This window comes from Myotis yumanensis, unplaced genomic scaffold, assembly GCF_028538775.1.
Source record: "Myotis yumanensis isolate MYYU_CA2020_CCGP unplaced genomic scaffold, mMyoYum1.0.hap1 SCAF_7, whole genome shotgun sequence".
In the NCBI taxonomy this organism is placed as follows: Eukaryota; Metazoa; Chordata; class Mammalia; order Chiroptera; family Vespertilionidae; genus Myotis; species Myotis yumanensis.
Window position 1 is genome coordinate 32,470,786 of NW_027223758.1, and position 12,764 is coordinate 32,483,549.

Consider the following 12,764-nt stretch of genomic DNA (forward strand, 5'->3'; position numbering starts at 1 on the left):
CTGTCCTGCTGAGTCACCCGGGGACCCAGGGGAAAGCGTCCAAGTGTGGCTGCCCGTGGGGAAGGCGGGCTCACCCCTGTGCGCCCCGCCCCACCCCGCAGCGCGCTGGAGACCCGCCTGCGAGCCCTGGAGACGCAGCAGCAAGCGCAGCTGGCCAGCCTCCGGCAGGAGAAGGAGCGGCTGGGGAGCCTGCTGAGCCGCCAGAACGGCGCCCTCGCCGGCCTCGCGCGCAGCCTGCGCGCGGCCAGGAGCAACTCCAGCCTCCTGCAGAGGCAGCAGGACCGACTGCTGGAGTCCATGAAGCGCCTGCTGCGCACGGTGGCCCAGGGCCCGCGTGAGCAGGGTATGCCCGGTGCGAGGGAGCGGGGGGGCGGGGGGGGGGGGGGCGGGTAAGCAGATCCTGCTTACCCTCCCTGTTCATTCCCCAGCCTCTGCCTCGAAGCCACCAAGGGAAAGGCCTCACCCCTCTCCCACCACCTGTGAACAGTCCTAACAGGGACCAATCCAGACTCTTCTCCCTGACTCCACGAGGAGCCCTGGGCATGCCCCTGTCCCTCTCTTGTCCTCAGTTTCCCCGTCTGTTTAATGGAAATGGTGCTAATAACAAGGGCACCACCAGCTTAGATGAACAATTTTGCATTTCAGGATTTCCACTTGCTGGGGCTTTCTCCACCCCTCCCTGGGTCTCAGTTTCCCTACCTGTAGAATGGGGAGATTAGACTCACTGTTCCCCCAAAGGCTTCTCTCATCCTAACACCCTTGCCCGTGAGCCAACGAGGGCCAAAGAGAAGTAAGGTGGCACCTCTGGCCCTGACTTCTGAGCAGGAGAACAATGCCTGGGCCTGCTCCTCAGTCCTCACCGGCTCCTTCTGACGGGTCCACCGGGGGAGGCCAAGGCACTCCTGGTTCCAGTCCAATCACTCAGTCACCAAACACTTCCTGGGCACCAGGCCCAGGGCTGGGTGCTGGGCATACAGCAGTGAACAAGGTAGCCATGGCCTGTGTCTCTTGTAAAAGTGCCCACACCACCCCACACCTGTCTGTGTGTCTCTGAGGGAAGGAGAAGAACATGCATATTTGTTGAGTGCCTACTATGTGCCAGATGCTCTGCTAGTCGTGTTTCTGAACTTTGCAGACCATGAAAGGTCTAAAAGGCTGTGCTAGGAAAGGGAACTTTAACCCGAGGGCAGCTTGAACAGCTAGGACTGTTTCAGGAAGCTTGATTAGAGCCATGGAGTGGAGGATGGCTTGGTGAGAAAGACCCAGGAAAGGGTTCCTACTGCCTCCGGGTCTCCGTGGGGGAGGCTGAAAGCCTGATAGCACAAGGAATCTAGCTATAGTGTTGGACGCCCGGCACCGTGGCTGGCAGCTATTTGGGGACAGGATGGCACCATGGCTCCATCTAAGTCGGGCAGACCCTGCGGGGTGGGGGGTAGGGACCTGAGGAAGCCATGGCAGACGAGGCGGATGCCTGCCAAACCCTGAGATGCGAGGTGGCCCGAACCATCACCAGCTGGTGCGTCGCCCGGCATCTGCCCAGGGAATGTCCATGCTGGTGGGTGTGGGGCCTTAGTCATCTCATCTGTGATCTAGGAAAAACTGCTTCTTTCTAACACGTGCCCCAGCTCCAGGACCTGGGATCCAGGTCAAGTAGGAGGCCAAAACAGGAAGTCCTGCCCCCTGGTAGCCTCCTGGTTCCTCCTGGGTGAGGATACCTGTCTACCTGGAATTTTAGCCCATCCTTGGATAACCACCTACCTAGAGATTGGATTCTGAAGGACTCGTAGCTCAAGCCTATAATTGGATCCCTCTCTAAAAGGAGGCAGAGAGGGGAATTTTAATCCCTTTCTATTGGTCAACAGTCACTTTTTTTTTTTTTTTTTCAGATCAGGCTTGAGGCCCCCAGGGTGCTAGTGGGATTGGGTCACTGATATTCTCCTGAGGGAAGAAATATGGGCTCCTAAGACCAGTGGTCAGCTCACAGTGGGGGCATGATGGGGGGCCCACCTCCAGGCTGCAGGGATACCCAGGGGGAAGGGGTGGCCTGTGGAGGGGACTCTGAGCCTCCCACCCAAGGGAGCGCCAAGGACAAATCCCTCCTCATGTGTCCGTCCTTGGTGACCCTCTCTGAGCCAGCCTTGCCCTACTCCTCTCAGGTTGATCAGACAACCAGAGCTTTCTCTGGCCTCAGACCCGTTCGCATGGTGTGAGTCACTTCCCCTCCGGCCTCACTCAGTTCCCCTCACTGCGCCCTGTTCCCTGCACACACCAGGACTGTTCCCACCTTGGAGCCTTTGCATATGCTGTTCCCTTTGCCTGGAACCCCCTCTCCTGTGCCACTTGGGCAACGCCTGCTTCTTACCCAGGTCCCAGCTCACTGTCACTTCCTCTAGGAAACCTTCCCAGGTCCGATTCATCTCCCTGTCCCCAGCACCTCCCAACCAGGAACCTGGAACCAAGCAGGCAGGAGTGCCCACCTGGCCTCTTCTCTCTCTTCTTCGCTCACCTGCAGTTGTTTTTGCTTCGTCCAGTTGCAGCTGAGCGGGTGTTCCAGGACTGTGCAGAGATCCAGAGCTTCGGGGCCAATACCAGTGGCGTCTACACCATCCACATGGCCAATATGACAGAGCCCAGAAAGGTTAGGGGGCTCTCTGGGGGCTGAGGCTATTGGAGGTACTGAGCCAAGGGCTTTCCAGACAAATCCTCCCTCATCAACTGCAGGCCTGTCCAACATCTTAGATTCCAAAGAAGGTGGGTGGCCCTTCCTTCTGGAAAAGAAGGGGTCCACACAGAAGTTCCCAAATTGGAAGTGCATCCTTCTCCTGCATCTTCTCCAGAGATGCCTTTAAGTCGGAATCACAGGAAATAGTTCTATGTTGGTTAAGGCACTGCTAGCTGATGTAACAAACAACCCCTGGAATTCCAGGATCTTAACACAAAGAAGTTTATTTCTAGTTGACATATAGTCCGTGGAGGCAGGAGTGGGGGCTCTCTGCTCCACTGGGAAGTTAGGGACTGTCTTCAATGAGTGGCTCCCAAGGTTGCCCTGAGCTTTGAGGTCCAGTTATCAGATGGGACCAGCGGGGGCAGGGGAAGAGGTCAAGGGAAAGTGTGGGGGTCAGGAGGGAGGGTTTGGGGCCAGGCCCAGTCGGGGAAGGGTATGAGGAACAGTTTGCCAGTCTTCACACTTCATACTTCCCTCTCCATTTCCTTTCAGCCCTTCTGAATATAGCCAGGAGAATGGCTCAGTTTGTTTCCAGGTTGTCTATATCACACCTGCCAGAGTCCCCTTTAACAAAGAAAGACCAGGCTCTCCATTTCTAGCTAGAATTTCATAACACATTTTTTTTCATTATATTTATTTTAGATGAATCTGAACAAAGGCAAGTCTTATTAGTTTTCCACTTATGGTCCTGATAAGAAGTCCTTTTAAAGTAAACATTCCATATGAAATCAAATAAACTGAGCTTTGGTGGAATTTGGGAAGGTGTGAATGGCTGAAATTTGGGCAGAGGGAAGAGCTGGCCTGGGAGGCAAGAGGTCTGTGCTCGAACCTCAGCTTTACTTAGACTCACTTGCTTCGAGCAAATCCCTTCCCCTCTCTGGGCCTCAGTTTTCCTTTCTGCACCCTCTGTTATCCTCATGACATTGCCACTGTCTTCTCTCACTGAGCAGGCCTTTACCATCTCAGAGCCTCTACTCCTGCTGCTCCTTCCACTGAAAATGCCAGGCTCATCTCTACCTGACAGGCACATTATCAACCAAGGCCCTGTTCCAATGCCACCTCCTTGGGAAGCCTTTCAGGGTTTCCCAGTGACTCCTTTTTGAGGGCTCTCCTTACAGCTGCCCAAATGTTTGTCATCAGTAGTCTGCCTGCACTATCCTAGCCTCCTCCAAACCAAGTCAGATGACAAACTGAGGGTCAGTGTACATCTGATCTGTCTCTGACTCTTCTGACCCAGGGCCAGGCACCAAGTTTGTCTTCATTGATAATGAACATGTAATGAACTGGAAAAAAATAATATGTGAACAAAGGTTAGACTGAACGGTGTGATTGTCATCGATGGTAAGCATTTTGAGAGAAAGAACTCTTTCTGTCTTACCCATATTGGCATCCAGTGCTTTGAATGGAGTCCGGCCCATAGGACGTGTTCAGAAAACATTTGTCCACTGAATGGAATAGCATTTCTTGAGTCTATACGGTGTGCCAAGCACTTTACACTCATCAGCACTTAATCCTTACAGCAGCTCAGCAACAATAGCGAGTGAAAAGCCTGCACTTATTTAGTTCCTAGTGCATGCGAGGCTCTGTTCTGTAGATGATTCATCTCATTTAATTCTTACAACAACCCCAGTTTGCAGACGAGAAACTGAGATGCCAGGAGGTTAAGGTATTGATACCCCATTTTACAAATGAGGAAAGGAAGGCTCTGAGAGGGCATCACTTTCCCTCTAGAAAAATAATGACAGTGGGAGGGGAATTTGAATCTGGGTCATTCTGATGCCCTTAACCACCAGGCTCACCTGTTGTTAGGTGAGGTTCTGTTGGCCAGATCACGCTTAAGCTGGCCCACACACCTGGCGTCTGGCTGCCTCCGCGGACTCCCAACCCGCTCTCCCCGCCAATTCCCTCAGGTTTTCTGTGACATGGAAGCCAATGGAGGTGGGTGGACCCTCATTCAGCGCCGTGAGAATGGCAGCGTGAATTTTCAGCGGAACTGGAAAGATTATAAGCAGGTAACATTGCTGCCCTGAGGAGGGCTTTTCAGCTCTGAAACCTGGGGTGGGAGGCGGGTTGTGGACAGGGGAATGGTTTGTCCTTAACCCTTCCTAAAAAAAAAAAAAAAAATCAGCCAACCCCAAACCAACCAACGTCAAACAAACTTTCCCGGTGCACATTCACTTTCAGGGACTCTATGCTCTAAATTTAGACCTTCTTTCTGCAAGTTCTGACATATATCAAATAATGAAACTTTAACTTCTTTTTGTTTTAAATTTTAGAAAAGATGACGTATATACAGTGCTAAAAAAATTTGAATACTACAAAGAAAGGGAACATAAAAACAGTAATCTCTCTCCCGCACTCCTGGCTGCATTGCTTAAGTGAATTTCCTTGTCTTTGTACGCATAGGTGACCACATCTGCAGGAGAGAATCTGTAATGTGGAATTGCTGGCTCAAAAACCAGGTGCATTTTACAAGATAAGAAGTAGAGCTCAATTGTCTTCCAATTTTTAAAATTAAATTATGAATAAAGGATTTCTGGCAAGCTGGCTGAAAAGCTCTTCTAGTTTTCAAAAGCAAAAGAAATGGACAAAGATACCCACAAGGAAATACAACAATATTATTTTTTTGTGCTGCTTGCTGTCCATTTGATAAATGCTTAAATACCAAATTAAGCTATGAGTGTTCTTGCGTCTATTTGATTTGAAACAGTCATTAAAATAGCAAAGATATACAGGGTGCTCAGATCCAGAAATACAGAAAAGAGTGCTGCAGATTAACCATTACACGAATCAGCTGCACAGCAAGGCTAAAGTGGGGAGTGGGGCTTAGGTGCGCCTTGTCCTTGGTGCTGAATTAGTGTTCTAGCTGAGGACATTGATTTCTTGTCAACCCAAGAAATCCGTGACTCCCTTTTATTTACGTGTCTATGTTGCTGGAATTTTGTAGTTGCTTCCATGTCACTGAACAAAGTTCGCTCTATCATTTTTGCCGTTGATTAAAATCTTTAATTTTTAAATTGAGATTTAACCTAGATGCACTAAGTGCACAAACCTTAAGTGTAAAAGTCAGTGCATGTTTACATCGGTGCTCGTCCATGTGACCACCATTCAGATATAGATATAGGACACCTCCAGCACCCCGGAAGCCCTCCGTGGGCCCCCCCCCCCCCCCCGCTGCCCTAGTCAGTACTCGCGCAAAGGAAGTTGCTATTCTGACTTCTATTAACACAGATTAGTTTGACCTGTTCTTAAACTTAATAGAACGTGATTATTTTAACAGACTTTTATAGTTGCAAAAGTCTTAGTTTTTTTTGCTCTAGAAGTTGGGGAGCTCCCCTCTCCCCAGTTCTGCCCACACTGTACTTTATGAACTTGAGCATTAGGCCAAGTGGTTTTGGATAAGTGACCCCAGGCCCTGGCCCAGCCCAGCCTCTCAGCCTGGGGCATAGCCTCCCTCCTTGGCATACAACCCACGCTGTCCTTCCTCTCCTCCTAGGGCTTCGGTGACCTGGCTGGGGAGCACTGGCTGGGCAACGAGTTGGTGCACCATCTCACCAGCAGGGCTGCCTACTCTCTGCGTGTGGAGCTGCAAGACTGGGAAGGCAACGAGGCCTATGCCCAATATGAGCGTTTCCAGCTGGGCAGCGAGGGGCAGCTGTACAGGTGGGCTCAGGGCCCAGGCTGGTGGGTGGACTGAGGACCCTGGGCTAGTGGCTGCAGAGTCTGCACCAAGGGTCAGACCCTGGGTGTTTCCTGTTCCTACCATCTGTCCCCCATTTGGGCGCACGTCACGGGATGTGGAGGCGGCTGGTTAGCACTCAGCACATCCCAGCCACTGGGTGGGGTGGAGACAGTGTTGCTGATGCTGTCATCTCGTGAGCAGGAAGGGCCTTCCAAGGTCAATCACCCTAAGGCAGTCACTTTGCAGAGGCTCAGACTTCCCAGCGTGCCCTGTGCTACGGGATGAGACAGAAAGGTCCCTGGGCTGGGAATCGGGGACCTGGGCTCATGCTGCCTCCAACTCACTTTGAGAGCTTGGATGAATCAAGGTTCTGGCTTCTCTGCACCCCTGCTTTTTAACAACAGGATGGGCTTGAATATGAGCATATTTTAAAACCATCGAGGCCTCCCTCCTTCAGCCTGGTTCTTGGCTCTCTTTAAGAAAAGGAATGAGCATTTATTGGGCACCTACCATGTTCCAAGCACATTACTCTAGTTAACCTCCCACAACACTCTGAGGTAAGCATGGCTGTACCTCTTTTAGTGATGTGGAAACTGAGGCACTGAGGTGATGCCTGTAATGGGTGGGCATTCTCCAAGAGAGAACAGGAAGGACATCCCAGGCAGTGGGGATGTTTGAAAAAGACAAAGAGAGAGTTGACATTTGTTGGCCACAGACACCTGAAGCCTGAGCAAGGCTCTTTCAAAGGCTGCTGAGATGACCAGGGAGCGTCCCCACTCATTCAGGAAAAGCTTAGGAGACCGGGGTGGAGATCCTGGAAAGCATAGTGGGGCCTGAAACTGCCCAAGGAGGGCCAGGAGGAAAGTGACAGGGCAGACACTGGGCCCTGTGCCACCACCAGACAGGACCGGCCAGCTGGTAAGGTTAGGAGGATGCCCATAGGAAAGTCCAGAGGCAGCAATGTGTTGGCAGTCAGCAGCTGGGGCATGGGCATCAGGGGCAGGAGGGACACCCTTATTTGTCAGTCACAATCATGGCGGCTTCTGGAGTCCAGCTGGGGCACGTGCACAACCCTAAGGAGAAAGTGGCCCATGGGGAGGGGAGGGGGGGGCACAGACAAGACACCAGGCGCTCACACACAGACACTGGGCACACGCCTCCCAGAGGCACTCACCGCCCAGGCCTGACTACAAAAAAGACAGGCATTCACACGTGCAGGGGCTCGCCACACCCCTGGGGCACATGCAGAGCACAATATCACACAAGTGCATAGCTACACAAACAGGCACACACACCCAGACACGCGTGCAAATATCCCTCACAGAAGCCTTCACAGGTAAACATGCACAACCCCAGGCACAAAGGCAGATTCCCAAGCACACCCTGGACCCACAATAGATATTCTAGCACAAACTCAGCACACACACACACACACACACACTCACACGCTAGACTGGAAGATGGTATCACACTACAGACACATAGACTGGTATGCGGACCCACAGACACATGGAAGACACACCTGATGTTTCTAACTTGGGGATCCCCAGAGACTCGTGTCTTTGTTTGGGTTCCCCAGGACTGAGCTATGAACATATTCAAAGTGCATCTGAACAGCGGGTCAAGTGGGGTTTCCTGGTCCATGACTGGGGGTCCCCCAGAGATCACAGGTCCCTAGGCTGGCTCCCAAAGGGGAGAGGAAGCGAGGCAGAGCTGAGCTGAGGACTTGGGGACAGGAGAGAGGCCAGTCCAGTGCTGATTCCACACAGCCCCAAACTGAGTAGGACCCCAAACTGTAGCCCGTGCCCTGAGCCTGGCTTGGAGCTGACATCACTGAGCCCTCAAGAGGAGCCCTCAGTGGCCACAGGAACCGCCAGGACCATGTTAGCAGGTGGACAGGCTGCTTGTCCCCAGCCTGGGAGCCCCTGGCCAGACAGGGCTCTTGCCAGGGCCAATTTGCAACACTAGTCGATTGAGCCCCAGGTGGCATGTTTGAGGGCACAGAGCCTCGTGGCTGGCCACAGCGATCTGGGCCCTGAGGGCCATGTGCCTGCCTCGCCACAGACAGAGCCTGTGGGTGGGAGGTGCAGGGACTCAGCCAGGCCATGTGCTCTGGCCCCACGTTCCTTCTGGGCCCCACGGGGAACAGCTCCAGGCTCTGCCCTGCAGACCCAGAGTCCCTGAGCTGCCCTAGCCGCATCTGGCGTCCACCTGCCTTCACCTGGAGGGCCTTCTTTATTGCTCCCAAACTGGGTCCTTGTCTCCGTGGCCAGTGCAGCCTCTTCCCTGCTACCAGAACCCAACACTCCAACCAGGCCTAGTGGGAGCCTGTGCCAGCTGCGTGCCACGGGCCAGGAGCACAGGGGCATTAGCAAGCGGCGTTACCTTGCTGAGCATTTATCCCGGGCCAGCGCCGCTCTGCACCCACCACACCCTGAAGTCATCAAATCACAGTAGCCGATCGGCACCGTGAACACTATCATTACCACCTTAACAGATCATTACCACCTTAACAAATGAGGAAACGGAAGCTGAGAGGCGCAGCAGTCTGCCCAAGGTCATGCAACTGGCCAGTGGTGGAGCTGAGACTCGCAGCCTGGCAGAGAAATAGAGACCCTCCCCAGCCGGCTGCAGAGGTGGAAGTCATAGGGATAGGGGTTCACCGGGCACAGGTCCAGGTGGGCAGGTGTGGTCAGGGAAGGCCTCCTGGAGGAGGTGGGTGGGTGTGAGGAGGTGTGATGGGCTGGGGTTGCACATGGTCAGCGGGGGAGGAAAATGCACATAGCTCCAGGCCAGGCCCCCCGGGCTGGGATGTGGCTCCCACCCTCCTTCATTCTGAAACCTTAGGCCGGCTCCTCTGGTTCTTGGGACCTTTGTTTCCTCGTCTGTAGAATGGAAATACCTGAGTTTTGTGAGGATGAAACGGATGAGTTAAACCATGTAAAGTGTTTTGAACAATGCCTGGCACATGGTAGATTTTTTTACAACGTTAGCCATTGCCCTCACTGTTACTGTTGTCGTGATCATGCTACTCCCATCTAAGACTCAGTTCATCGAGTCGAGGGAGGCCTGGCACAAGGTGGGTGCTCGGTGCCTGAGAGGCAGCAGGCAGGGAGTGCGAATCCAGGAGGGAGGTGGCCCACGGAGTCCGGGCGGGGGCTCCCCGCCCCCGACCAGCTCAGAGCCCCTTCCTCAACCAGCCCCAACCTGACTCTGCGCCCTTCTCCCACCACCACCTCCGGGTGGCTTCCAGGCTTTCTCTGAGCGGGTACAGTGGCTCGGCGGGGCCCCAGAGCAGCCTGGCCCTGGAGGGCACCAACTTCAGCACCCGAGACGCAGACAACGACAACTGCCTGTGCAAGTGCGCCCAGATGCTGTCCGGAGGTGGGTGCGGGGTTCGGGGAAGCCCATCCACCCACCGGTGGGAGACAGGAGACCCCCTGAGACACAGAGCCAGGGACAGGTGGAGACCGAGAGACACTCCGGAACTGGCTCAGAGACAGAGTGGTGGCAACAGAGAGCTACACAGGGGCAGACGTACAAAGGAGAGATGGAGGGAGAAATGCAAATCAGGGCAAGAGAAAGGAACACGGTGTGTGAGAGACAGAGAGAGCCAGAAAGGCAGAGAGGGTGACATCAGAGAGAGGAGCCCGGCTTGAGAGAGACCCACAGAGTGACAGACAAGCACAGAGACCATCAGAGAGAGAAAGAGACAACCCCAGGTGTTAGAGACTCAGGTGACAGAGAGCACTGTCCTCACAGAGAGAGGGAGATGGGACTTGTGCGGGAGTGAGAGAGGAGGCGAGGGAGGGAGACATGGACACAGAGGGATTAGGGACAAGGTGAAGGGATGGAGGGGCCAAGAGGGGCAACTGGAGCCCAATGCCACCCTCCTGGGGCCCCAGGCTGGGCAGAGGGTCTGGGAGTCGCGCTCCCACCCCCATGGCCATTCCCACCAGCCCCATCCGGGGAGCTGACTTCCTGGAGGAGGCAAAGGCCTGCGTAGTCTTTGAGGTAGGGGGCTGCCCTCACCCCACTGGTGGGCCCCCAGCTCCCAAAGCCTCTTCCTCCCCTCCCCCAGGATGGTGGTTTGACGCCTGTGGCCTCTCAAACCTGAACGGCATCTACTACCCAGCTGGCCGCCACCTGCGCAAGCTCAACGGCATCCGCTGGCACTACTTCCAGGGCCCCAGCTACTCGCTGCGGGCCACTCGCATGATGGTGCGTCCCATCGGCACCTAACAGCAGCCTCGCACGAAGGCTGGGCCACAGGAGGAGACGGGACTTGCTATGCCCTGGGCAAGCTGGGCCCCAGCACAGGACACGGTGCCAGCGCCTGGACACCTGGATCCTCCGAGCCAGCCCTCCTCGCCCCACGAGTCCCCAACAGTCAGCTGCCTTGCTTCCCTGTCATCCTCAAGTTGTGACATGGGGGACGTTTGGGGGTTCCTGTCTCTGCAGGACCCCTCTTTTCTCCAGTCTTCTGCAGGGGCCCCTGCCAACTTGAGGGTCACAATACCCTGAATGAGCTGAGAACAGACACCTTGGCTCCTCCAAGGAATGCCTGGCTAGGGAGGGAATTTCAGGCAGATGGGAGGGTATCTGCTGGCAGGAAAGTGCTCAGTTGGAGCCCCAGATTCTAGCCCCAGGGTTGGTGGGAAGGCCAGCGCCTGTTCCAAGCCTTCTCAGCCTTGAGCTGTCCTTGAACTGTCCCAGGCTGAAAGGCCTGCATCTACCCCATAACAGGAATCATTATTTCCACCCCACACTGCCCATCACTCCCGGGCCCCAGCATCTGGAACTCAACCCTGGTCTCTCAAGGGCTCCAGGAGATCTAACAGAGATTTCTTTACCCCCAGCAGGTTCCAGAATATGTTCCACAGAGAATAACTCACACTTCCCTCTCAGAGTACCTCTGGTCAAGGGGGAGAGGAGAGCGCCAGGTTAAGTCAATGTCGACAGGCATTCTTAGCTGCAGGACTTGTCAGAGCCTATACTGTGGTCATGTACTCTGTGACTGCCCATGAAGGGGCTGGAGCGGGCAGCTTTCTCCAATTGTGCTTATTTGAAAATGGGCTCTGTTTCTCCCAGAGCATCTCTTGGGGCGGTGGATGCCTCTGGAAAAAGCTAGTCCGCAAGTGTCATGAGGAGGAGCCCCAGGGCGCCATCTCCCACCCCTAGCGACTCATCCTTTCTGGCTGCAAACGCCACAGTGAAGGTCTCACGTAGTCTCTAAAACAACTGGAAAGAAATGTTGGATTAAAACAGACACACACCATCCCTGAGTTTCCTGTCTGCTATGGGCCAGTGATCTCCCAGGCTCCTTCTGGCCCCGGGAAGCCAGCTCTCTGCCTAGGGCTGCCCTCAGCACTCCCTGTAAGCCCAGCTCACCCTCGCTCAAGTACAGGCACCACCAAGGACTGTCCACACTGCCGTGGGCAGGACACCAATCTGCAGGTCCAGATCCTCCCAGGTCTAAGCCAGAACCCCTAGCCCTCTCCTCCTGCCCCGTCCAACATGATGTTACAGCTGGGGCTCTGGGAGACCAAGGACTCCTCATGAGCTTCTTTCACTCCCCCTTCACTGTGTCACCCTCTTCAGTCCCAATGAGGCTTACTGTGTGCAGTGTGGTACTGTGGGTAGGGCTTGGAGTTGGACAGACCTGCTCCAGCTCTTTGAACTTGAGGCCTATGGCTCAGCCTCTCACGGCCTCAATTATCTTGTCTGTGAAATGGAGGTGATGACCCTCACTCCTCTCTGGGTTGGGGCAAGGAGGTGATGAGACCCTGTATGTCAACTTCTGACCAGAGCCTGGTATGAAGCAGGTGCCTAATAAATAATAGTTCCCAAAGAGGTGAATGGGGTGAGAAATTGCCTCTAGTGTATGTCATCCCTTCTGCTGGACCCAGCAGGGTGAGCATGTATTACTGTATCCACAGCATTTATTTGTATACTGCTATGTGCTGGAGAGGAGTGGAGAGGGGAGCTGGGAGCCTCAGGGACAGACTCCTCTGCGTGGGGTGAAGGCCCAAATTCCTGTCTGCACCCCTGTTCTCTAAAAGATCAAAAAAGCTGGTTTGGTTACCCTCAGACACTTGTTTTTTGTTTGTTTGTTGTTTTGTTTTTTAAATATATTTTTATTGATTTCAGAGAGGAAAGGAGAGGGAGAGAGAGATAGAAACATCAATGATGAGAGAGAATCATTAATTGGCTGCCTCCTGCACACTCCCTACTGGGGATGGAGCACGCAACCCAAGCAGGTGCCCTTGACCGGAATTGAACCTGGGACCCTTCAGTCTGCAGGCTGACACTCTATCCATTGATCCAGACCGGCTAGGGCCAGACACTTGTTTTTAA

General features: G+C 54.1%; 1 protein-coding gene across 1 annotated transcript in view; it reads left to right on the forward strand.

Moving 5' to 3' along the window:
• The window catches only part of ANGPT4 (angiopoietin 4), a 29,014-nt gene extending 16,537 nt beyond the window's left edge, over window positions 1-12,477 (forward strand). The window contains exons 4-9 of the mRNA XM_070421472.1: window positions 102-343; window positions 2,532-2,638; window positions 4,636-4,737; window positions 6,222-6,388; window positions 9,661-9,791; window positions 10,489-12,477. Coding sequence (XP_070277573.1) covers window positions 102-343; window positions 2,532-2,638; window positions 4,636-4,737; window positions 6,222-6,388; window positions 9,661-9,791; window positions 10,489-10,649 — 910 coding nt within the window. The 3' untranslated portion in view covers window positions 10,650-12,477. The remainder of the gene's footprint in view (window positions 1-101; window positions 344-2,531; window positions 2,639-4,635; window positions 4,738-6,221; window positions 6,389-9,660; window positions 9,792-10,488) is intronic.
• Window positions 12,478-12,764: the final 287 nt, after the last annotated feature.